General features: G+C 44.2%; 1 protein-coding gene across 1 annotated transcript in view; it reads right to left on the minus strand.

Moving 5' to 3' along the window:
- Positions 1–23,481, minus strand: part of LOC147733678 (transient receptor potential cation channel subfamily M member 7-like) — a 1,990,815-nt gene extending 1,967,334 nt beyond the window's left edge. Inside the window, exon 1 of the mRNA XM_086958252.1 lies at positions 23,299–23,481. Coding sequence (XP_086814378.1) covers positions 23,299–23,301 — 3 coding nt within the window. The 5' untranslated portion in view covers positions 23,302–23,481. The remainder of the gene's footprint in view (positions 1–23,298) is intronic.
- Between the last annotated feature and the right edge of the window lie 1,765 nt (positions 23,482–25,246).

Consider the following 25,246-nt stretch of genomic DNA (forward strand, 5'->3'; position numbering starts at 1 on the left):
CAACACTTCCCTAGTGTTTGACTGATAGGAGTAGGAATAGTCAATTTAACTTCTCAAAAGTCCCTACTTTTGCATAGACTAAAGTGGGAATAGTATACTTAATATTCTTTTTTTTTTATTCAAATCAATTTTATTGAAGAAAATCGTGCAAAAACAAAAGAAAATACATACAATAAATGGGACAAGGAAAGACTAGGGGAGAAATAAAAGGACAACGCAGATGGCATACATGATACAAGACAATCATTGTATGCAAGCCAGCCAAAGAAACAAGTTATAAGTTAACGAAAGGAATACATACTGTACAATACAATAGTGTACTATATAGTACTATATTATCGTGCTCAAGTGCCTATAAATACAGCCATAGGGAACAAGGAATAGCCTCTGGCAAAGTAGAATACCAAGTGTGCCAATTGATAAACATTAAGTATCATATAAGGAGTGAGACAAGATTACAGCATACCTCTACATAAGATGGTGGTACATTACAGAGCTATATATTCTCAGTAGACTAGATTCATGGTGGTTCAAATGATAGTGTTGAGGCATCTAGGGATTTCCACAGTTTCCGATGGGAATTGCGCCAAGGGGAGGAGTGGAGAGCCGGGTTATCCGCACCTCCTAGAAAGGTCAGCCACTCCTGCCAGACTTTAAAAGACACGTTGCTAGATTTTTCCAATTGCACACGCTAAGGTGAGCAAGAGGTCCATCAAGTGACGGTCATGGTCCTTGACCAGTGTAGGATCCAAGATTCCCAGTACAATATATGAAAATTCCCTGGGGGGTTGAGTGTTAAAGATATGACCTATGCATTTGAAAATGTTATCCCAATATGACTGTAGAGTGGGGCAAGTGAAGAGCATGTGTGCGAGATCGCCAACAGCAGAATTGCAGTTCCAGCAACTCGGACTGTCTCGTAAATGGAGTTTGAAAAGTTTTTCTGGAGTCCAGTATGACCTGTTGAGCAACATGAATTTAGTCTGTGATAAAATTGGGGATATTTTTATTCGAGAAGGCTGTGTTGTAAATTTTTCCCCAGTCAAACGTGATGTTAGTGGTATTAGGTTTGGATTCCCATTTAGCTTCATTTCGTTCATGTGCTGTCCTTGGGTTAGGTGGCAGTAGCTTGTACATCTTGGATACGGTATGGCCAGAATTCAATAAGAGTGGTAATTGGGTAACTAGCGATGGGACGTAGGGTTTAATTGAACGCGAGGAGATAAGGGCTTTCAATCTTAGAAATTCATAGAAATCCATGGGGGTTAAGTTGTACTGGTTTTGAAGAGTTGAGAAAGGTAGCGGTTGTGTACCTGAAAAGGAGATCTTTAAGTTAGTTAATACCTTTATGAGACCAGGATTCCCAGTACAGCATACTACCTTCGATTTGTAGCAGGGGGGGGGGGGGGGGGGGTCCATAGAGAGGTCATGCAAGACTTGTTATTTAGAGCTTAAAAAGGTGGTCTAAACGTAGGAGGGCTCTTCTGGTGTTGAGGAGAACGTATTTCGAGTGAGGAAGGTGGAATAGGTCCAGGTGAGGAGAGCAGATAGAGGTATTCTGTTAATGTGTGACCTTTCTATTTCCAGCCATATTGGTGTATAATCTAGATGCCCTGTAAGCCAATTAGCCCCTTGTTTACATAGAAATGCTGTTTGATAGTTCCCAAAGTTGGGCAGACCCAGACCGCCTTTGTCTTTAGAAAGCTGTAGCTTACTCAATGATATTCTGGGCTTCTTACCCTGCCAAAGGAACAAGTTAAAAAGTTTATATATTTTGTTTAAAAATCAGAAGAGAAAGTCATCGGGAGCATGCTAGCAAGGTAAATGACCAGGGGGGTCACCATCATTTTTAGGGCGCATGCTAGCAAGGTAATTGACCAGGGGGGTCACCATCATTTTTAGGGTTTCGGCCCTACCCCACCATGAGAAGTATTTGGGTGACCATCCTTCCAGTAACGCGGATATCTTTTTATAGACCGAAGCTTCATTGACATGGAGAGGGGATATTAAGTCTCTCGAAGTCGAGGCCTAGATATTTAAAGCTTTTGGGTTGCCACGTCAAGCCGGAGTTGCCCATAATGTCTTTACTGCCGCTATTGTTTAGGAGTTTAAATTCAGTTTTATCCTTATTTAATTTATATCCCGAAACCCGTGAGAAATTGTCTATTGTGGACATCAGAGCAGGGGTGGCCTTGATCAGCCTCCTCAGAGACAACTAGGACACATTGGCATAAGCCAGGATCTTGAACGTGTAGTCATTTAAGTTAATCCCAGAGATATGTTTATTGTCCCTGATATGGCACAGGAATGGTTCAATGGCAAGTAGGAAAAGTGAGGGGGAGAGGGGGCAGCCCTGTCTGGTTTCCTGTTGAGTTGAAAGGCGGACGAGATCGCGCCGCCGGCCCGGACCTTGGCCGAGGGGCCGAAGTAAAGTGACATGACCATGCGAGATACGTCCAGTCCACTTTATCGAATGCTTTTTTAGCATCGAGTGTGATGGCTACTGTGGGCGACGTGGTTAATTTAGCTTTTTCCAAAACATGAGCCAGGACCATGGTATTGTCGCTAGTCTATTCTCTAAAAACCCCACCTGAGATGGATGGATCAGTTTAGGTCAAAACAATTGTATGCAGTCCGCTAAAATCATGGCATAGATCTTACTGTCCAAGTTAATGAGGGAAATCGGCCTATAATTTTTGGGGAGTGTAGTGTCTTTCCCTTCCTTTGGAAGCACTGCGATAATAGCTTCGGCCAAGGTACCCGTGACTTTGCCAGTCTCGCAGAATTCGTGGAATAGGTTCAGGAGGGGAGGAACCAGCAAGGAGGGGAAGCATTTATAAAATTTTGCACTAAACCCATCAGGGCCTGGGGCCTTTCCACATTTAAGCTTCCTAATAGCCTTTTCAATCAATATTAGACAGTTAATTTCCACTCGTTCGGAATCTCCCAGGGCAGGATGGTCGCACTCATTGAGGCAGTCGTGAATTTTACTCTCATCAACATCTTTGTTCTTAGAGTATAAAGTATTATAGAATATTTTAAAAATTTCCGCAATATTATCCGGTTCTGAATGAACCTCGCCCCTATGGTCTTGTATACTATTTATCGTATTTTTCTGGACTTTAAACTTGATATGCTGCAAGACTTACCAGCTTTGTTGGACTCACAGAGCCTGAACTTCTTCTGTTTATTAAGCCACACCCCAGCTCTATCGATTATTATTTCATTATATTCATATTTTATGTTCACCAGATCGTTCAAAATTGAAGCATTTCTGGATGCTACATGTTGGATATGGAGGGCTACGATCTCATTTTCTAGTTCAACAAGTTTTTTATTGTAATTCTTATTAATGGCTGATCTGATTTCCCCCCCGGATTGTACTTTTCATGGCCTCCCAGCGGGTCAGATCTGATGTGTAATTCAGTTTGTTATTCAAAAGGTAATTCTCGAGTGCTTGCTCAATGGGATTTCCTATGTTGCTCTTTCTCTAGTATCTAATCATTGAGTCTCCAGAGGGATTGGCGTGTCGAAGGCTTAGTATTTGATATAGATAAGGAGATGCAGGAGTGGTCTGAAATTACTCTTGGTTCTATTTTCATCTCTGTTGTTCTATCAGTAGCGTTACGGGTAATAAATAAGTAATCTATGCATGAGTACGAGTTGTGAGGTGGAGAGTAAAACGTGTATTCCCTACCAGTGGGATATTGTAGTCTCCATGAGTCCAACAGGTTTTAATCGGGAACAGAGATTAGTAAGACTCTGTGGGAATTGCTACAGCGATAGGAACAGCGGGAGTCCCTGTCCAGAGCAGGGTCAAAGGGTAGGTTAAAATCTCCTGCCAGTATATGCATCCGAGACTCTGGAATAGTTTCAATCTGTTTGGAGAGATCACTCCAGAAATCTAACTCACTAGTGTTAGGCGCATATACGTTGGTAATAAAAAATTCTGTGTTGTCTTTAAGCAATTTGGTTGTGATCCACCTCCCATGAGCATCAGCCGTATGAGACGCTATTTCAATGTTTGATCTTTTTGCAACTAGTGTTAGGACACCATTTTTCTTGCCTACCTCCTCCGAGCCAACAACTTCAGTGTAATATCTATTCCGGAGTGTGCTGAATTGTTTAGCAACAATTTTCGTCTCTTGTAAGAGAACGACATCCCCTTTCAATCTCTGTACTTAATCTAAGATCTTTCTTCGCTTAACCGGATGATTAAGACCATTAAGCGAATGTATTTTCAAATCATTAAGGGAGGAGGTCCCCGTCGGGGACTTGAGTGTAGTGCTTGACATCATAGCAAGTTAGAAATGTGGTCCAGGATCATTAGTGTGAGCGACCACAGTATTGAAAGGAGGTATTGTACTGGAGCAGGTACTGGGCGCCGGACCACCTTGTTGTCCCTGCGACTTGACCTGTAGACAGAAGGACAGACTGACTTGTGGTGGTAAGACAAGCAAATAACCAATTTTTATTAGTGTAGGAGAGTAGGGTTTGCTTCCTATGGTTACCCCCACTTTTTGCTGTGTTTCACTGGTTTTTCGACTTTAGTATGGCTGTGGCCCTGCTAATCAGGACGACAGAGCTGTTCGCTCTCTAAAATTGATACCATGTACTTTAGGTACATACCCGATTGGTTACTGGGTCACCCTTATGAGTCTCTGTATATGGTACCTTAGGTACCCAGGGCATGGGAACCCCAGAGGCCTACCAGGGTCTGAAGCATGTATTGTGCCACCCCTGGTTAGCCTTCCAAAATGACACCACAGGTCTGCACTTGCAGCCGGGGTAAGCACCCCTTACTTATAGTATACCTATATCTACCCTTCCATATAGACACATATTAACCTATAAGTCACTCCTATGGCAGGCCTTGACAATCCTGAAGGCAGAATGCTTGGTTTTTGTATGAGAGGGTGCCCTAGCATGAGCGGAGCCCCTTTGCAGCTTTCGGGAATATCTCCTTATAGCTGTTCTATGATATAACCATACCATATACTCTTAAAAGCATTATGAACCTCGTGGTTAAATGCTCACTTTGGTTTGGCTTTATCAAAACAGGTTGTGTAAGGTGACAAACGATTTGGAATACTACCCCCCCACCCCCCACCAGTTCTGGCGGCGGGGGTAGCATTTCACCCTTCTAGAGGGACAAGACATGTACACACTGGTATACCCGGTTAAAGTTAAACAGAACCCCAGCATCACACACTGGATGCTGCTGCCATAGACACAAGTCTGACCTCCTGCTGCTGGACGAAACTCCGGCAGGGGAGGCCTGGACAATAGGTTTCCTATCCAGGGAGGTGCCAGCACCTCCCCAGACAGGCTTTAATGTATTGGGGCAGGGTGGGTTTCATTCAGTGAATGCTTTTCAGACACTGCCTGGAGCACACCAGGTGCTCCATGCATTTCCGAATTCAAATTGGTTGCTGGGGCACTCAGCCCCAGCTCTGGCGCGAAACTGGACAAAGGGGAAGGGGTGTAACCACGCCCTCCCCAGGTCCACCCATCGGTGGGACCTTAGAGTTAGCCCAACCCCTAAACTTAGTATAAGTATCGGAACCCAGTCCCTAGGACTTTAGATAACTGTGACGAGGAAGGGAGGACCAACACTATGAGAGGGAGGCCGCCACCATGTAGCCCTGGTATCAGCTCCTCCCCGTCTTTGTCTCCACAGTGTCCGCCACCAATACAGGCTCCCTGCATGATTCCAACAACCGAAACTGAGCCCTGTTACTTTAACTGGGCGGAGTTAGCAGGCGTTCCAACCCCCTTCAATGACATCACTGGAGAGGACGACGTAAAAACGTGGAACCCCATTGGAAGGGTGTGCGAGTCACCAGCTTGGAGTGAAGCAGAGGAAGAGACGGAGTTTGCGGAGTCAAGAGGCGTAGAGCAAGAACCCCAGCGAAGTCCAAAGAGGGCCGTGATCGGGAGTGGGAGACAAGGAGCCAGGAGGCCAACGTCCCCACACGCCGCCCAGCTGCTCTTCAGGAGAAGAGTGGCTCATGCAGGTACGATCGCGTATTGTGGGTTGGGCGGGGAGAAGAGTGTGAGCCGATCCCCTCACCAGATCCCCTGTTCCTGAGCACATACCCTTCCTGTGCACTGCCCACACCTACGTGTTTGTGAACAGCACTGTGTGACTTCCCTCACTCCCCCTTCCCTTATAACTTAAGTAACGGGGCATTACCTAATACTGCCTTTCATTTTCTTTTGGGGCCTCTGTACGGGTGAGGAATCAACCAGGAGAGACGACGTCAGTCCCCTAAGAGCTGCCCCTTACCAGAAGACGAACCAGAAGCTACCCTACCTTACTACCGCCCCAGCCCAAGAAGGAGGAAATTATTGTTAAACCTTAATAAAGAACCTGCATACAAAACATTTGTCCTTGCCTTCCTCTATCCCGCTCACAATTACCCTGGACGAAACTCTGAAGAAGAAATCCTGGACCTTCGATGTTTCATTCTGACTGGAAGATTGAAGAATCTCCCTTGGGGTCAAGGAGTGACCGGCTGTTCAAACAGGCAACAAAGAAGCATCTTTGCTGGTCTGCATTTTCAAGGCTCCCGCGGGTTCCCGAAGAATCTGCTACACAGGACATGGACTTCCAGAAATCTCTGAAGCCGACACGAGTTCCCAGCAGAGCTGAGACCTGTAATGACACGAGAGATTTGGGACCGGAACTTCTGGACATCCTGCATTTTTGCGACTGCACCTACTTTCCGAAGTTGTGCATTGTGGTATTTGAAGCCCCTGCCCGAGCACCTTTTGCACCGAAGTACAGGGGCCAGCACTCCACGAGTGACCCGCGAGTCCCCTTTCTTCACCGCAGCTCGAGGCTCCTTCGCGGTTCCTAGTCCGATGGCTAGTGGGCCCCCACAAAGGACAATCCTTTGTTTCTTGATCTTTCCTGGTTGCTCCGGACGTGCTCCGACTCCCCTCCAAAGGGTGAGTCCCTCAGACCTTGCCGGTCTGCACCAAAGCCAATCTTGTCATCTTGCGTGGGTTGCTGTTGCCAAAGCTTGTTGTGTCCAATCCAGATTCTGACGCTGCAGCACTCGACAGCGTTCGTGGGACAGCTCGAATCCAGCTCCTGGTCGTCAGACGCCTCCTGGTCCTCGTGGCTGAAGAGTCAAGCTTCACCTACTTCACCTGAAAACACCTGACATCGGTTGGCATCTTCCTATCGCCATCCTGGTCACTGGCTAGTGACCCAAACTCTGTCCCCTCTGCTTTCAGGTTCTTCACATCTCCGATCCACCCTTGGATCCACCCGGACACTTTTCCTCTGGTCACCTGCAGCATTTTTTCACAGCTCTCCATTGAATCGATGACGAAACCCAACACCAAAAGACACCTATGCACCCGGCTTCCCTGGGTGAGGTAACACGAGTACTCCGGTGATCCCATGGGTCTTGACTCTCGAAGTGTCTAAGTCTAAAAGGGTTCCATCGTAGTTCACTTCTAAGTGTCCTTAATCTTGAAAATTGTAACTTGTTCGTTCTCCATAGAAAGTCAAAAGTGATTTGCGGCTGTGTTAAGACACTGCACGCATCCCCCATGGGTCTCCTGTGTCCCTACCTTGGGTGGTTCCTGGTTGCCCCAGCGGTTCTACAGGCCATAGGCCTGCTTCTAACCATCAAATGGTTCTTATACCACTATCAATCAATCAATAAATCAATCAAGACACTTGTAAAGCACACTACATACCCGTGAGGGTCTTAAGGCGCTGGGGGGGTGCTGCTGCTAGTGATCGAAGAGCCAGGTCTTGAGGAGTCTTCTGAAGGCCAGTAGGTCTTGGGTCTGTCGTAGGTTGGTGGGGAGGGTGTTCCAGGTCTTGACGGCGAGGTGGGAGAAGGATCTGACGCCGGTGGTCGATCTTCAGATGCAGGGCACTGTGGTGAGGGCGAGACTGGCGGAGCGAAGCTGGCGGGTGGGGGTGTAATAGTGGAGTCGTCGTTGATGTATGCTGGGCCAGTCTTGTGGAGAGCTTTGTGTGCGTGGATGAGGAGTTTGAAGGTTATACTATTGTTGATGGGGAGCCAGTGCAGGTCTCTCAGGTGGGGTGTGGTGTGGCTGCGGCGGGGGATGTCTAGGATCAGACGTGCTGACACATTCTGAATGCGTTGCAGTCGCCTCAGGAGCTTGGTCGACGCTCCTGCATAGAGGGCGTTTTCGTAGTCCAGCTTCGGGGTGACGAGGGCCTGGGTGACAGTTCTTCTCGTCTTGGTGGGGATCCACTTGAAGATCCTGCGGAGCATTCTGAGGATGTTGAAGCAGAATGAGGAGACAGCATTGACCTGCTTGGACATGAAGAGGGTGGAGTCGAGGATGACCCCTATGTTGCGTACGTGGGCGTTGGGGCTGTTCCTAGAGTTGTCGGCCACCAGGAGTCGTCCCAGGCTGAGGGAGCGGAGCAGAGGATGAGGTTCCGTCCTCATCCTCATATATTTTAGTGCATCTTTTGTGAGGCCCCTAGGGCATAATGTATACTGTGCAACTTATCGTATGCTAATTAAGTTGCTTGTATTGTACTTTTACCTCTGACTCAAAGAGTCCAGAGGGGTTGTGTTTAGAATAAATACATACATATTTGATATATACTTTGTGTGGTGTACTTTCATTTGATCATTCAAGAGATTATAAACTGGTAAAATAACTTGCTTAACTCGCCTCTAAGTCTTAGCCTGAAGGCTGCTCTCCACAGCTACCACTAAGATAGCTTTCTATAAGTTTGACTTCAAACCTACCATCAATAAGGGTCGTTGGACTGGTGCAAGGTGCCCACTAGAATAGTGGACATCATATGCCAGGCCAACTTCTCACAATTAGTTTGTCAGCTTTTATTACATTACATGGTAAATCATAGTAAAATGAATTTCCGAGTTTACATTTATGATTATCAGCAGGAGTAAATGGTTCATTGTGATAGATCCTCAATGTCCGTGGACAGGCAGATAATGTGAACTTTTAACAATGGTCCTCCCCTGAATTGCAGTGAATGCGGTTGGTTGGGGGGGGGGGGGTGAGAGCCGAGTAGAGTACTAGCAAATGGTCACTCGCATGTACGACCTTAGTGTTAGTGTATCTCCTATCCTTCTGATGATGTATCAGGCAAAAGCTGCAGCTCTTGAAACCTGTTCTCCCATAGCCCCGCTACTGGGATTCTTCGTAAACCCCTGCCCTCTTTGTGCCGCAGTATCACAGCCTCAGCTCTAACCCAATTCAGAGTTGATGCCCACCAGTGCCATTCATTCGGGAGAGTGTGTGCCTTCCAGTACAATGCTATTAAGTGGGCCAAAATGAGCAATTTCATGTCTATGAACCGAGTAGTTTCTTTATGGGATTTCCGTCTTCTATATAGGCCAAGCATTACTCCTTCCAATGTATGCAGGTCTGTGCGTTCTGTCAGTGTTGTTAATGTGTCTGTAACTGCACTTCATAATGTCGCCGCTGCTGGGCAATCCCAGACCACATTTATCAAATCTGCGTTGGGCATATGGCATCTGGGGCATAGGTGGAAAGCCTGAAACATTCTGTAGAGGCTGACTGGAGTCAGGTAAGCCATGCACAGTAGGTTATGTTCAATATTATGAAACTTAGCATTGCAGGATGATTTCCATAGAATCTTTGTGGCCCATTTCTATTCTTTGGGTCAGTCGTCGTGTGTGATAGCGCCTTGCCACCAGGTAACCAGGTGGTGGCCGTTCCCCATAATGTGTAAAGTGTGTATAAGGGCATGTTGCTCCGGTTCCGATTCAGTGATATTCCATAGACAGCTTAGCTCAGCCACTAATCTGCCATAGGCCAGGAAGTGTCCCGCCAGCAGGTCATATTCCTCTTGTAGTTGACCAAAGGATAGGAGTGCTCTATGCCAAAACAAATCCCCAAGAGTACCCAGCCCAGCGTCCGACCATATTACCAGGTCATCACACCCTAGGAATTCCCAAAATGGTGCGTTGGTACTAATCCGTATAGCCAGAAAATAGAGTACCATGCACGTCATAACGCGTATACTTCAGCAAAACTCTCACAGGCAACACGAACCATATTGTTGGCCACATGGGGCTTCCCTGTCCCTGGGAATAGTGCCTCTCATATCATAGTCTGTGCTAAGGCCACTGATAAGTCTGCCTACCTGCCAACCACCAGTTGTGCTGCAAGGTAATAATGCTCAAAGTTTGGTACTCTCAGGCCTCCTCTATCTACTGGCATTTGCAACTTGCGCAATACCACACGCCTCCTCCCCATGTTATGTATACTCACAACATTGCATGCAAAGCATGAAAAGTGGATCGTGGGATTGACATGGAAAGTCAATCCCACGATCCCAAGTTCCCAAGATCCCAAGTTTGAAGGCCAGGCGGCCCGCCTGGCCTTCAAACTTCCAAAATTTCACCACTCTACCCCTCTTCTAAAAACTCTCCATTGGCTCCCTGTGCTGGCCAGGGTCCAATTTAAGCTCGCCTCTATTACCTTTTTGGCACGCCAGGACGTGGCACCTGCCTTTATCTCCTCTGAGATTATTCCCTACGTTCCCACCAGGGAACTCCGCTCGTCCTCCCAGTCCCTCCTCACTGTCCCACGCTACCGGAGAAAGAAGTGGGGAGGCTCAAAATTTGCCACTCTTGCCCCGATCCTCTGGAATTCCCTTCCCCTTGAACTCCGCTCCATCACCCTGTACCCCCAATTCCGAAAACATCTCAAGACCTTCTTGTTCAAGAAGTTCCTTGAGTAAAACGCCATCACCCTCCCCGGCTTTCTAGCCCTGGACCATGTTAGCATTAGCGCCAAGAAACCGCTGGTAGACGTGCGCTCAATAAATAATTTAAAACAAACATAAAACATGAAAGAGATACAGAAGCTGGGGAAGCATCACCATCCTTGAGAAAGATAAACGCCCCTGTACCGTAAGTGGCAGAGTACTTCAGAATGTCATCTGTGATAGTTTAGTCCCGCTCTGTGGACTCCTGGATGGCTCAATCAATGCAGTCTTCTCAGCCCAAACCGGCCAGCCCCCAGATCGCTATAACACAAAACAGTGACTGGGAGGCACGCGCAACTCTGGCTGACTCTCCAATTCCACTTAGTGCGGTGATCTCGGTGTTCCAGTATTCTGCTCAGGGTCAAAGGACAGTCCAACAGCACCGGTAGTGGCCCAGTGACTGAGGCGATGCCAAGGTTAGTTGGACCCCTCCCGAGGTCACGCCACAACTCACAACGAGTCTTGTACTGTTGAGGACCCGCATCTCCTTGTGCCTCTCCACCTCGACGCAAAGGGGCACGAGCGGTTCAAGGCTGTACTGCAGATAAGTGGTGATTGCGGTCAAGGTAAATGCAAGCTGGGATAAAAGCAGGCTTGGACCTAGGAGTGGGACGGGTCCCTGTGGATATTATAGTGGTTCTCAATGGGTCGAGGGTCGGAGGTCTCCCAGGGCCTCCTCCACTCCCTGGTCCTAACACAAACAGGTGACCAAAATTGCAGTCAGTCGTCCCTCCCTCCCTCTCTCGCTGGGTGTCGCTGCAGCAGGTCACTGTCTCTTGGGGGGGCTGGAAGTGGGGGAACCCCGTTCCTTGTTGTAACTGCATTTTGCTAGGTAGCCATGGGCACAAGGCCCCGCGGGCTGCTCTGCAGCAACCAATCTCCCTCCTTAGGTGATACTGCAGACCCAAGCCAATGCTCATGCAGTCTACCAGTACTATACTAGCCTTCTCCTAGGTGCTGCAGTATTTTCGGTGAGAATGGTGCGGGACCCGGGCCCAACCTGCACCAGAGGAGTGCGCTTGGAAGCTGGACCGGCAGTGATCCAAAGCCCACTCCTTAGCTGCCGCCCTCCATGCCAGGATTGTGCCTCACTTCCCAGTTGATTTCTGGGCTCTCAGGCCTTTCTATGACAGCTGTCAGCCCAGGCCTACCTCCTCTGGGCTAAGTCCATGCAGCCTCCAAGTGGTTTCTCCCTGCTTGATCAGCTGTCAGGCCAGACTGCATTCGCCATTTCCAGCCATCTGTGGGTGATGCTATGGCAGGTCTCAGCTCAGTGGGGCTGCCTCAAATTGGGAGAGGAGCCCCGGCGCACCAGCCTAGTGTTGTCTATGGCATTGGTATGACACGGGCTAGTGAGATCGCAACCCCCCCAGCACCGCAGAGTCCTCCTTCCAGGCACTGGGAAGTCCCATTAGGGGCCGTCACAACCTAGTCCCTGCCAGAGCACACCCCTGGCAATGCAGCCTTAAGAGGTTCAACCCCCCAACACTCACCAGCTCACCTCATGTCCAGAGATGACCCGCGACCTCTCTTGGCCTTCGTCAACTGTCCCAGCCGACCAGGTTCCGGGCATCTTTCCACCAGTAAAAGGGCAGACGTACCTCCGTGCCTAAGCCATGCAGCCTTCAAGCTTCAAACCTCTCAAGGTAGGCCACTGGAGGTTCCCCCACCTAACTGGGGGCGTCCCCGCCTCAATATGGCTGGCACAGATCCCACCTAGTACCACTATTGTTTTCAGGCAGCCCGGCCCTGAATACGGTGATGTGTGAAGGATTGTGGGTCTCAGACACAGAGCTTCTCTAACTCGCTTCCGTCATCTTCCACGGCTCAGCCACTACTTAATATTCTTAGACTACTCATTTTCATAATAATGGTAAAATAGATTTTATAACATTACTTTAAAAAAAATATTTTATAGAATTTATTTTTAAATGTATTTTAATGATTGTAGTATTTTTTGTGAATGTGCTTTTTAGGGTTTTACATTTTTTAAATTTAATTTATAATCGACATTAATATATTTGTTCTTATTGAATTGTTTATATTTTTTATGGTTTTATTGTGTGTATCTGTATATTCACACACAGTGTAACAATTAATACAAATTTGTATTTTACATTATATTCATTTTGTTTATATTTTACATTTAGGACCATGAATATATATTTATATATGTCCATATGTACAGTTTCGTAGAAATAAATGCAAAATATTAATTTGCATTTATATAAATATATACGTATATGTAGTATTAAATATTAGCGGAATTTAATTTACCTTATACCCAATTTATATATTAAAATATTTAACATTTACTACTTTAAACTATTTAAAAAAATAATTTAAAAAAAATGGAAAAATATTTTTTTTTTATCTTTTGGGACGATATTAGTACCAAAGTTATTTTTTTCCAAACATGTTGGTACTTATAATAAGTATTGGAGCATGATATTGACAAACTATACTTTTGACAATATTTTTGGCAACAATATTTTTTACCACAATATTGTGCCAGTGATTCCAGCCTCACATCTGGTGTACTAGAGCAGCTCAACTGGCTTCCAAAGCTTAGAATTAGCTTCCTCCATTTGTTCCACTGGATCACTTTTAAAATGTAAGTAAGAAAGTTAAACCTGGCTGTTCTAACTAGCTTGGTTTCGAACCTCCTCGTAATAACTTACTGTTCCAGACAGGATACTCTTACAGGTGAAATGCATGATACAAATACAAATAACATAACAGAGATGCAACCTACCTACCAGTAACTACTAGTAAGGTAAGTCACATTATTGAATCAATGTCCGCTACAAAGATCCACATGCTGTACAGCTACATTGCACAGCGTGTGAGAAGAGATGGGGAGAGCATTCAGCAGAAATCCCTAAAAAGAAAGGCAGCCTGAACTAGCAACTTAATTTTATTACAAGATGCTCTCACAATAGCTTCTTTCCAACAGAGTTCAAAAGAGGTATGCCATAACCAATCAATATTAATACACCTTGACCATCTTCTCTCAAGTTATCCATGAGGATTCTGCATTTACTTTAAATGATGCAACTTGATAAACACTTGCATTAATATATTATCAGGGTGTGACACAAAGTCGGTTGATAAATATAAAGGGGTGTAAGTTTTGGGAGGCTTGAATTAAAAAAAATAGATATATTGTGAAACAAACACATGTAACCTACAATAGCAATAGGCTTTTATGTCCAGGATATCACATTCCAGTTAATGTAAAAGCTTATTATTGTAAGTCTAGGATAAACATATGCGGCAGCCAAAATAAGCCTTGTCCTTTTCACAGATAATTACTGAGCTAGTCCTTCAAAAGCTGCATGTGAGCACATAAATCTCTTAGTACCAAACTACAATTTGAGGCATGTGCACAACAGCAGGTAGCAGAGGAGCAAACTAAACAGTAAGGACCTTTATATTTGCCAATGAAGCTTCACTCTGAACACTAACATTTAATATTATTACTACTTACTACGGCAGTTTCGAAGCATTGCAAAAACATTAACCCAAGTAAATGATACTCAAAAGCAAGCCAACAAGAATTGCTCTTTTCCCTTTCCCATTGCACGGATTAAGTCGACATAATACACAAATACATTAAAACCAATTGCAAAGCTCTTTACTTAGGATTTTCATTACAAAAATTATCTGCAGTTTCTTTCAGGCGTTTTGAACACAAGTAATTTAAAATGAACAAGACTATCTGCAGATTCATTCAACACAATCTCAATGCATTATACTCAATACACTAAAGTAAACCTTTCAAGAACCTAAGAACTTTTTGCAAGCACGAGTCAACAAAATATTCATATTTAGCCCTGCAAGCTTAGCTAGTTTAAACTAACGCAGACGTATTTTCAGAAAGACTTGGTAGTTGTATTTGTACTATTTATGCCAAACCATTACATGACATGCATTCGGTTATTCGATTTTGAGGTCTGGCGTTGGCCAAGACCTTTTGGTTTTACTAAAGTACTATGTATAATATGCTTATTTACAGGGGCTTTCAGTCAGCCCTCTTCATTGGCCTGTTATTGTGTCATACCCATTTTCTTTCGGCCCACTACAGAATACAGCAAGAGGCAATTGGTCAGCCCACTTGACCAGCAGGCTGACTTTGCTATAAGTTTAGGCATTCTGCCCTTTCGCAAGCAGCACATCTAAAACAAAAAGTAGTTCCTTCCGTTTCCTACTATGGCAATGGGCACTTTGAGACCCCAAAAATATTTTTCCATTTAGCCAGCTCTCTGGTTTTTTTTTTTTTTTTAAAAAACAGGAGCCTCACCAACAATAAAACTTTGCAAAAAGGTATGACACAAAGAAGCAGTGGCCACCCCAACAGGCGGGCTGCCAATGATTAAATATTTACCAAGCCAATGCTTGTTTTACTGGGTATTAGATTTTTCTTTAAAGAACATGTATGAAAATATCGTATGATCTGTTAGCACATCACAAGTGTATAATTTGTAAATAATCATTATTAAATCATAAAATCGATGCAGAACCATTAGAACAGAAAAAAATATTTTAAAATACGGACTTCTAGGTGAGTTAAACAAATGAGCAGTCCAATTGGAAATATTCGCAAGTATTCAGTAAAATTACAAACAGACCTACAATGGATGGTACTAGTTGGGCCACAGACCAGGCAACATTAACTGGGTTGGAGCAGTCAAATAAGAATGGGCACTATGCGTGCCTTATGCCCCAAAATATGTATTTCCTAAAATCGAGGCACAATGTGCCTTCTTAAGAATTTATTTATTTTATTTATTTATTTTTTGCATTTATAATGCGCACAGATACCCACAAAGGGTTTCCCGGCGCCATGGCTAAAAGGACAAAGCACAGAAAGCAACTGTTGACAACACATTGACCGCTATTTATTTAAACAGTTATTTATTAAACAGCCAGGTTTTAACTTGTTTCTTAAAACTGGCATAGTTCTCCTCTTTCCGCAGGGCTAAAGGAAGGGAATTCCAAAGAACTGGTCCCAGGCGGGAAAAAGATTTACCTCCCATTCGGGCCAGTTTGAATCTGGGTACTGTGAAAGTTGCTCCATTTAAAGAGCGAAGATTGCGTACAGGTACATGAGGCTTAACCAGTTTCTGCAAATACCGTGGTGCGGTTCCCGCTCTAATCTTGAACATGTAGGTCAAGGCCTTAAACCGGACCCGGTTTTCAACTTTCAACCAGTGTAGGTCTCTAAGGTGGCTCGAGATCCTTGCTGTCCTAGGGATCTTACACAACAGCCTGGCTGCGGAGTTCTGGACAAGCTGCAACCGTCTGGTTACAGCTAAGTTGGAGCCCAGATATAGAATGTTACCGTAGTCAAGCCTAGATGTTATTAGCGCATTGACTACGGTCTTCTGGGTATCCACAGGCAGCATCCAGATAATCTTCCGCAGCCATTTAATTATCGTGAAACAAATGCCAGCCACTTTATTAGCCTGTTGTTTCATCGATAGAGAATCATCGATGCACACCCCTAAGTTTCTAACCTGGGTAGATGGGCTGGGAAAAGCTCCCAGGGATGGCGGCCAGTGCCTCTCCTGCCACAGATCACGATTTTTTCCCAGAAGAAGAATCTCCGTCTTCTCCCCGTTAAGCTTCAGCTGGTTAGTTGACATCCAGCTGAAGACCTCCTGAAGACCAAGTTTCAGAGCTGAAGGGGATGAAGATTCTGCGTTGGTGAGGGAAAAAATCATCTGTGAGTCATCCGCATAGGTCATCAGTTCAAGACCTACTCGCTCTGCTAAATCAGCGAGGGGGCGGAGGTAAAGATTGAAAAATAGTGGGCTTAAAATTGAGCCCTGAGGCACACCATGGGATGACGGAAAAATGTCCGACTGGGCATGATCTGAAACGTCCGGTTGCTCAGATAAGATCTAATCCAGTCCAATGCGGCCCCTCCGACACCATCCCCACTCAGCCTGGCAAGCAGTCTGTTGTGCGAGATAGTGTCGAAAGCCGCGCTCAAATCGAGCAGGACGAGAGCAACCGTTTGCCCGTCGTCCAAAAGTCCCCTGATCTTCTCCGTGACTCCCAAGAGGGCAGATTCGGTGGAATGGCCTGCCCTGAAGCCTGACTGGGAATAGTGGAGCAAGTTGTTATTCTCCGTGTACAATGAGAGCACGCCATGGATATGTTTCTCTAAAATTTTTGAGAAAGCAGGCAGCAGAGATATCGGGCGATAATTTGCAAGAACCTCTGGGTCGGCAGATGGCTTCTTCAGCAAAGGGCTGACCATAGCGTGCTTCCACGATGACGGAACAGTTGCCAGACGGATGGAAGCATTAAGTGTCTCGGCAATAGTTCCTAAGGCACCGTCATCCAGTTGGCACAGAATGTTAATAGGGAGGGGATCGCACGGAGAACCTGATTTGATGGAGGTCGCCAAAAGTTTTAAGGTGCCCACGGAAATATAAGGCCAGGCATCCAGCCGATTTCCTAGTGGGCTTTCTAAAGGAAGGGCTTCCCTGTCCTCCCTCACCGGGGGGTTAATGTTTGCAAGAATAGTTTCGACCTTTCCCACAAAATACGTAGCAAGATCTTGGCATTTTTGAGGGGTCAGGGGGCGCGCGACCGCCGCCGAATTTGCTCCGGCTAAGTCTTTTACAGTACTGAAAAGGGTACGTGCTTTATTGGCAGCCATATTAATGGTCTCCGTTACATAAAATGCCTTAGCTCTGGAACAGGCCGTGTGGTAGAGGTTTCTAGCCCTACGGTACAGTTCCTTAGATTGAGGATCATAATGCTTGCGCCACTTCCTCTCAAGTCCCTTACACTTAGTTTTTTCCAGCTTCAGTTCTTCCGTATACCAAGGAGCCGGGGGCCGATGGACATTCCCTCTGCACCTTGTAACGGGTAGGCAAATATCCACTGCACTTTGTAGCCAGGTGTGAGCTTCCAGCGCATTGATCTCCATATCATCACCTAAAACTGGGGGGGATACCTGTAGAGCATTCTGCAATTTGATCATATCTATCTTTTTCCAGTTTCTCATGGAAATTGGGGGCCGGGCAGAACCTCGCTTCTCAGGTTGTGTAAGCGTAATGCTAAAAAGCGTTAGGAAATGGTCCGACCAACAAATAGGGTCGGTTTTTAACCATTTCAGCTCCTGTATATTGGAGAATCTTTACATACCACTCCCAATTTCAAGTCTTGGCAGCGACATACCACCATTTCCAAATGTATTCAACAAGCTGAAGGGCTTAATACAATGAAGGAAAATGCCATGCGATCTCGCTATATATCACTTCTAATTAATGGGAAACCAGTCTATTTCCACCATAAATTAAATACCCCGGAGGTTCGCTGCTCACAGTGAAAATCCAACACAGAAATGAATGACACAGCCCAGCTGATCTGGCACAGATTTCGAACTCAAAGATGTTTGCTAGGGTTGAAGACCTCAGACTTCGAGCAGGGATCTGGCTACACCTACATTCTGTTTACTGATATGATGAGGGTAGTTAAACATCCAGTAGTCACTGCTATATATGAACATCAGAATGGCCAAAGTCTCATACGCTCTGTGAAAAGCCTTTGTATTTATTGGTCCACTTGAGCATCGGCTATTTGGCAGCGGAATCCCATTGCGGCAATTCCCCGGGGCTACAATTGAATCCCCGTCCTAAGCAGACCTGCATTTGCGGTCCATGTTACAAAATTTCATAAAGAGGACTCTTTCACAGATATGAACCGCGTACTATTGTGTAATTTAAAGGCATGAATGTCTAATGTCCTGATGATGATCTAGCTATACTTTAAGGGGATCGAAACGCCGTCGACACCTTACACTGGATGATTTGATTTTAATATTTGCTAAATCACAACAGTGTATTCTCTGTAAATATTCGTCTGCAAAACTTGGAATATATGCAGACTGCCTATGCTTGCCTCACTTGTCTATGTATGTCTCAAATGTCTCTGTACAGTAGTAGGACACAGGCTGTGTCCCACTTTGATTATACCTACATTTGTGTTATTAAACCCTGTCCGGCTGGACAGACTAAATGGATTCCAATCTTGATCTATATGAATTTTTACTATTCGCCACCTGTTAGGGACCACTGTTCCTTGAAATAATTTTGTATTTATCATGGCAGGAGGATAGGATATAATTGAGTCAAAACAGACAGTTAAATACTTGTATCCGTTCACTAATTGTATTTGTCTGCCAACAATATACCATCTCCCTTTAGCTTTCTTACTGTCAACATGAATGATTCTATGGTGATCTTAAGATGATTCTATACAACACAAATATCAAGGACAACAGCGGATCACTGCAATCCAGTATGAATCCTATTGCTCATCATCAACATAAGATAGGTCATTAATTTTAGGTGGGCCTAGTCTTGGGGAAAATGTAATTTGCAGGTGCTAACAAAGGGTTGAGGCAAATTCAAAATATATTAAATAAAGAGAGGAAAGCCTGGGATCCTGGCATACACATAACTAACCAGCATGCAGGTGTTCCAATCAATTATACCCAGTAGTAACATCATGGACCACATTCAATAACAGTAAGGCAAATCAAGATGTAATAATTTCCTCTTCATAGCAATATAAGATCAATAGCATCCACGGCAATAGAAAAGTCCCAAAATATACAATGCAGCAGCCCTGTGTTGCGGGCAAGATATTTACTGGCCTTTTGTAGATGTACATGGGACATCCCTTTTCAGAAGCAATCCTGGGCTGTATACGAAATATATTAATATTCAAACAATGATGGAACGCATTCAATAGTACCTTTGCAAAAATCACAGCTGGCAGTGAAAACATGGTTAACGTACAGTTATCAGCCACATTATAGTGATCCCGCTGTTGCTTAGCACCAGTAATAGCCTCACCAAGCTTCAGATTGGTGAGGCTCATTACCAAAGCATCTTTTAAAATATAGGGGACAGAACCAATGATCACCATAGAGTATTCAATTTCAATTTTTTAAATGTCAATCAATCTTAACCCATGCAAAGAAAGTCTTACGCCTAATAATAAAGCGACACACAGTTAATGGTGAGAGACCTATATAAAGTAACTACAGTCAAACCCAAGTTTTAATGTTTTTCTTGACTGAGTTGTAAACAATTTGGCAATATACGAACACATACAATTACTATTATATTCAATGGAGCTAGTGTAAGTCAGTTAAGCACTGCCTGTGGAAACTATGGTCAAAATGGTTTCATATCAATGTTCACTTGCCTCGGTAAGGAAATGCAATTTTAATTATCTAAAGGGTGCTGCTCTTCTGGCGTAATTCAAAATTCAAGCCAGAGCTCAAAATAACCAACTTCTACTATGGTGTAATCTAGAGTAAAGAGAATATTGGCTCCACACCAAGTGGCAGCAGCTGAATATTCGCTTATGAAGCACTTGACAAGAATGTGCAGATGATGTTCCTTGGAAAATTCTAAACACAGAAGTAATTTGAGAGCTTTGCCTCAGGGGTATACCAAAACGGATCAACCTCCTTAGGTAAGGTGTTAGCTGAAGCAGAACTTGGGCTTTTATCATCAGTACCATCCAACCATACTCAAGGTTCAACATTAAACTCACCCAATACCTTTTTAAGAATATGAGATATCTTTTAACTTCTCCTATGATCCAGTGCAGCCACAGGCAGTTGCTACATATTGGTGAGGAGGCTATGTGTCCCAGTTATACCACCAGAAGCAAGTAAATAACATTAACTGCTATTGTGTAACTACAAGTTTAAACAAAATTAAAACAGCCAACACCATTATCTGTATCATTTGAGGACGCTGTAAGGCCACAGCAGTCTCTGCCTCTTGGTTTTTTAATGACTGAAGAACTAATCATATTGACGAGTTTGGGAATATCAGTCATTTATGTTTCCTGAAACATTAGAACATCAAAAATATAAACAGACTCAAGAAAGGTATTCCAATCAAAATGCTAAGTTCAGCTATACTTCAGGAAATAAATCAATAATTTGAAGCTCTTCTACAACATTGTCCAAATGTTTAACTTGTAAATGCTCTACCTTACTTGAACAATCATAAGTAGTTTCACAGCTGTAGCCAGTATTTCTTGTGTCCGTTAACTTAACTCCAGTATCAGAGTAATAAGTGCTCACTTCTCCCTACAAAACTGGTTTGCTAATGGAAAAGCTTCGAAATTAAATTTCTTCTGTGGGAATTTAAAGCCTCCAAATTCTGGCAGACTTCATCTTTGGCAAAGGTGCATTGCAATTGCCCTTTCACGCATCATGCTAGGAGTTTCTGAAGTGTAGCATCATCAAAGTCACAATATCCGATAACCCCAAATCGCTCAAAGTAGAACCATTTGCACAGAAAATTAGGCATACAATTAGGCATAGAAGCCAACTGTCTTCAACATGCTCTTAACTTTACCTACTAGGCCTTATGTTTTCAGAGGCAAAGCGCATATCTGACAGTTTCATTGCATTGCTGTGCTTCGAGTGCTAAGAAAAGAATTTCTAAATCTTAGGAGAAATTGTCCTGCAATCGGTCAAATCCCATGCTTGATAAGATTTTCTAGCCAGCAGAAAGAGGGGGGTGAATTAAGGGAGAACTCGTGAACAGGATCTAACTGCTGCTCTTTAAATCGGTTTGTAGCTTGGAGTTTATAAAAATACTTCAAAATAACATCATTATGAAAATAGACATTTCAATGTTCTTTTTTCCTTCGAGATTTATTGTTTTTACTTTCTGATTAATAGCGTTATTTTCCATGAGGTTAGGAACGCCATTAAAGGTAACTTTAGGTTAAGGTAGTAAATTTAAGTGTGAATATTTTAGCATGGCTTTTTTTGTCTTTCCTAGTTGTTCATTTGTGCTATTTCTTTTTTTATCCGACACTAGCTTAGGGGCAGAGATGCGTGCCGTTTTAAGCACCCACATGCAGTTTTGAGCACTTTTATTCAGAAGTACCTAATAAGGTGAGCATGACGAAACTAATGCTGCAAATTGTTGCTTTGATTTCCCTCTTGCATTTTAATTACTAGCCAGCAAATGTACTTTTACATACAAAGAGACAGTAGCATTGAAGTCACACAATATTTTGCATATGCTTGATCCGCCTTCATGAGAGGTAACCTACGCCTCCTCTAAAAGAAACACGCCCAATGGTCCACCTACCCCTGCAGTGTTAAGGCGAGTGCCCTGCCTTACTGTTTTGCCTGTAGAAAGTTGCCACACCTCTCTAGGGGGCGATGCCTGTATCGGTGTGGGAGGGCGAACAGAAAATAAGAGATGTGATTCTTGAAAGCCGAGGCTCTAGCCTCTTTTCAGATAACACTCTTAGACCTCTACACTCGTGACCTGCTGCTTTAGGGTGGTCTTATTTGCTTTCTGATGATATCGCACAAGTCATTCGCCATAATCATTGTGGGCATTTTAATTGAAAGACTACTGGTACTTTCTCTACATCAGTGTTAAAGCAGCAACCAGGTCAAATTCCAGTTTTCAACTCTGGAATGCCTCGCCACGGGCAATTTACGGAGAAATGCTATAGCTGCTTTTAAGTAAAACCCAAGAACGCTTATTTTACCCAAGGCAAGATAGAATTCGCTTACACTTTTCTGAGCTATTATTATAGCCCGAGTACAAGACTTTTCCCCCACAAATCCCCAAGCAGTCAACATATTACCGTACAAAATGTGCGTGCATAATACAGTAAATTTCAAGATTACTATCAAGTTTATTCGAGTAACATTTTTCAAACGTAATTGCAGGTGAAGGGGAGAAAATATCATTCTGAGTTGTGGAACTTGTATGGTTTTGTAACAAGTTAGCGAACGAATAGGATACATGTTTTCACTTGTAAACATTATAAGCACTCAGCACGTTTAATCAAAATTCGGTATGGCGTAGAATTGTCCCGTGGCGGGTATTTAAACACCAGGGAGGTAAAACAATGCAGAGAGCAATTTGGTTTTTCTGTAAATGTAGAATACTTAGCAATTAGCGCATCTTAGTACTTTTCGCAGCAATTCCCAGTTTAAGTTAAAGTTGTATTCACAACACTCGAGTACATGGATAGTGTACATTTCATATACATACAGGGCTGCCAAGCGCTTTCCAGGAGCACATGCCTTATGTTGCACAGTGGATCATGGAGAACTTGCCACCACAGTACCTTGCCGTGCCCTAAGGGGCTGTAAAATAGAATGGAGAAATCAGGAAATGCCATTTGTGCAATCTCGCTTAAAGACTGTTCTGAAGAGGAGCACAGGGCAGCATTTTTAAAGACCCAATTGTGGCGATAGTGCCTTCCTTGGAAGGGCATCAGCAGTGACAACTTCTGGAGCACTCCAGTTACCCTAAACATTCCACTGACAGGCGCACACGCAGCAGCTACCACACAGGCATGCTCGTGCTTCTGACAGCTTGGGCACGCGCTTGGTCTCGCGCTTTCTCTCTCACTCTTCCCCCCACCCGATAAATGCCCGGTTTAAAAGGGCTCAGCGGTTAGTGACTGCGCTAGCTCCGCTCTCTTTTCTGGCCCCTTACCATTCTCTTCACCGTTCACACTTAACAGCAGCTCTCGCGGGACCCTGAGCCATCTATCGTGCGTTTTCTGTTGGTTGCGGGTGCTAGAAGCCCGAATAAAGGTTGCACACTGTACCACCTCCGCTCCAGCACCAGCGGAAGGTGAGTTTTTCATAATTGTGCGACTCCAGACTGGCAGAGGATGACGGGGAGGAGGGGATCACATGGCTGTGACGCGATGACGCAGCCTTAGGTCGAGGACGCGCTCGTATGGTAGCGTAGCGCGTAATGTAAACTGCTTGGCGGGAGAGTTTGGCTGGCGTTTGTACTGTCTGGGGCAGTGACAGCTCGGTTTCTGCTGCTGATATTTCCTGGCAAGTTGTCCATCGGCTCTACCGGTATTTTGATGTTCCGACCGAGAAAATAATAAGTAAAATCACCGAAATACGATATTTTTATCCCTTATCTGTACATACTTCAAAGAGCAAAAAGCAAAAGAAAACCCTTTTAAATGTGTTTTAATATGTTTTAATGATCCATTACTAAGTAAGTAAATAAAGACAGAGCTGTGTTGTTATAAATTAATGCATACGATTATATTCAAAGTCTTATTTAGTATCACATCCAGGCTTTTGCAGACTCTTAAAACAACAACAAATGGCCGGTATTTTTCTCTTGGAAAAATTAGCGAGAATGGCCAAGCAGTATCTTCCAATTTAAAAATCTTATGCCAGGGAATAGTAGGCTGCTTTCTGGGCAAATTGGACTGGGGCTTTCCTAAAGCTAAATGTATCAAGAGGGAGCTGTAATGACCTGAGTCCTGCAAGAGTGGAACCCAGGGTTTTGCGCGAAAGGGCCTGCAAACATTGTATCGACCTCTGGCCAGGTGTGGCCAGAGGATATAAACAATCATTGAAAATGCAATAGGTCACGCCTTTGATTAAGTTAAAGCTATTTGCTTTGCTAATGGTATTGTATAGCAAAGCAAATGGCTTTCACTTAAAGAAAGGCGAGACCGATTGCATTTTTGACGCTTGTTTTCCTTTTCATGCAGGCAAGATTAGATTATGTGATTCAAGGAGAAGAAGCACAGTCGGCGCAGGGAAGTCCCAAGTGCAGCAGTCCTCCCAGTCTTGGTGCCGAGATACATCCGACCCTTTGCAGTACGGGTTTAATGTGCCCCCGCCCCCACTTTATTTGTGTTTCTAAAGGTAGATTCCTACATTTAACCTATGAGAATGAGGCTAAGAACTACAGACTCATAGCTCTTATAGATATAGATGCAAAATACATCTCAGGGCTGCTCTTGGAAGAACTAACCTCCTGGGCGTCAAATAAAAAATTAATCCCCATCAACCAGACTGGATTCCAAAAAATCTAAGGACCTCGACAAACATCCTAGCCCTCTCCCTGCTGATAGATGCCGCCATCAAACACAAAAAAACATTATATGCGTGCTACATCGACTTCTCAACGTCTTTTGATAGCATTGATAGAGGGAAATTGTGGTCAAAACTTTCAAAGTGGGAGGTGGACAACAAATTGCTCAACTTACTGATCTTACTACATTCAGATACTTGGATCCAAATAAAACTGGGGGCCGGCAATTGTTTATCAAAAGAGATTCCGACCACAAAAGGACTGAAACAGGGATGCGTCCTCGCACCGACCCTGTTCAACCTTTTTGTGTCTGACCTTTCTAAAGATCTGGACAACTGCAACCATCACTCCCCAAAGCTAGGGGGGCTTACACTGTCGAACTTATTATATGCAGACGATCTGATACTAATCAGCCACACCCCAGTAGGCCTGCAACATCTTATTATTACAACAAGTACATTCTCGGATAAAAACGGCCTGACCATAAACATGGAAAAATCGAAGGTGATGGTTTTCAATCAAAAATCTAAAAAGCAAACATTTCAATGGTCTCTGCACGACCTAAAAATGGAAACAGTTAAGGAATACA

Source organism: Lissotriton vulgaris, chromosome 2_1 (genome assembly GCF_964263255.1).
Source record: "Lissotriton vulgaris chromosome 2_1, aLisVul1.2, whole genome shotgun sequence".
Lineage (NCBI taxonomy): Eukaryota > Metazoa > Chordata > Amphibia > Caudata > Salamandridae > Lissotriton > Lissotriton vulgaris.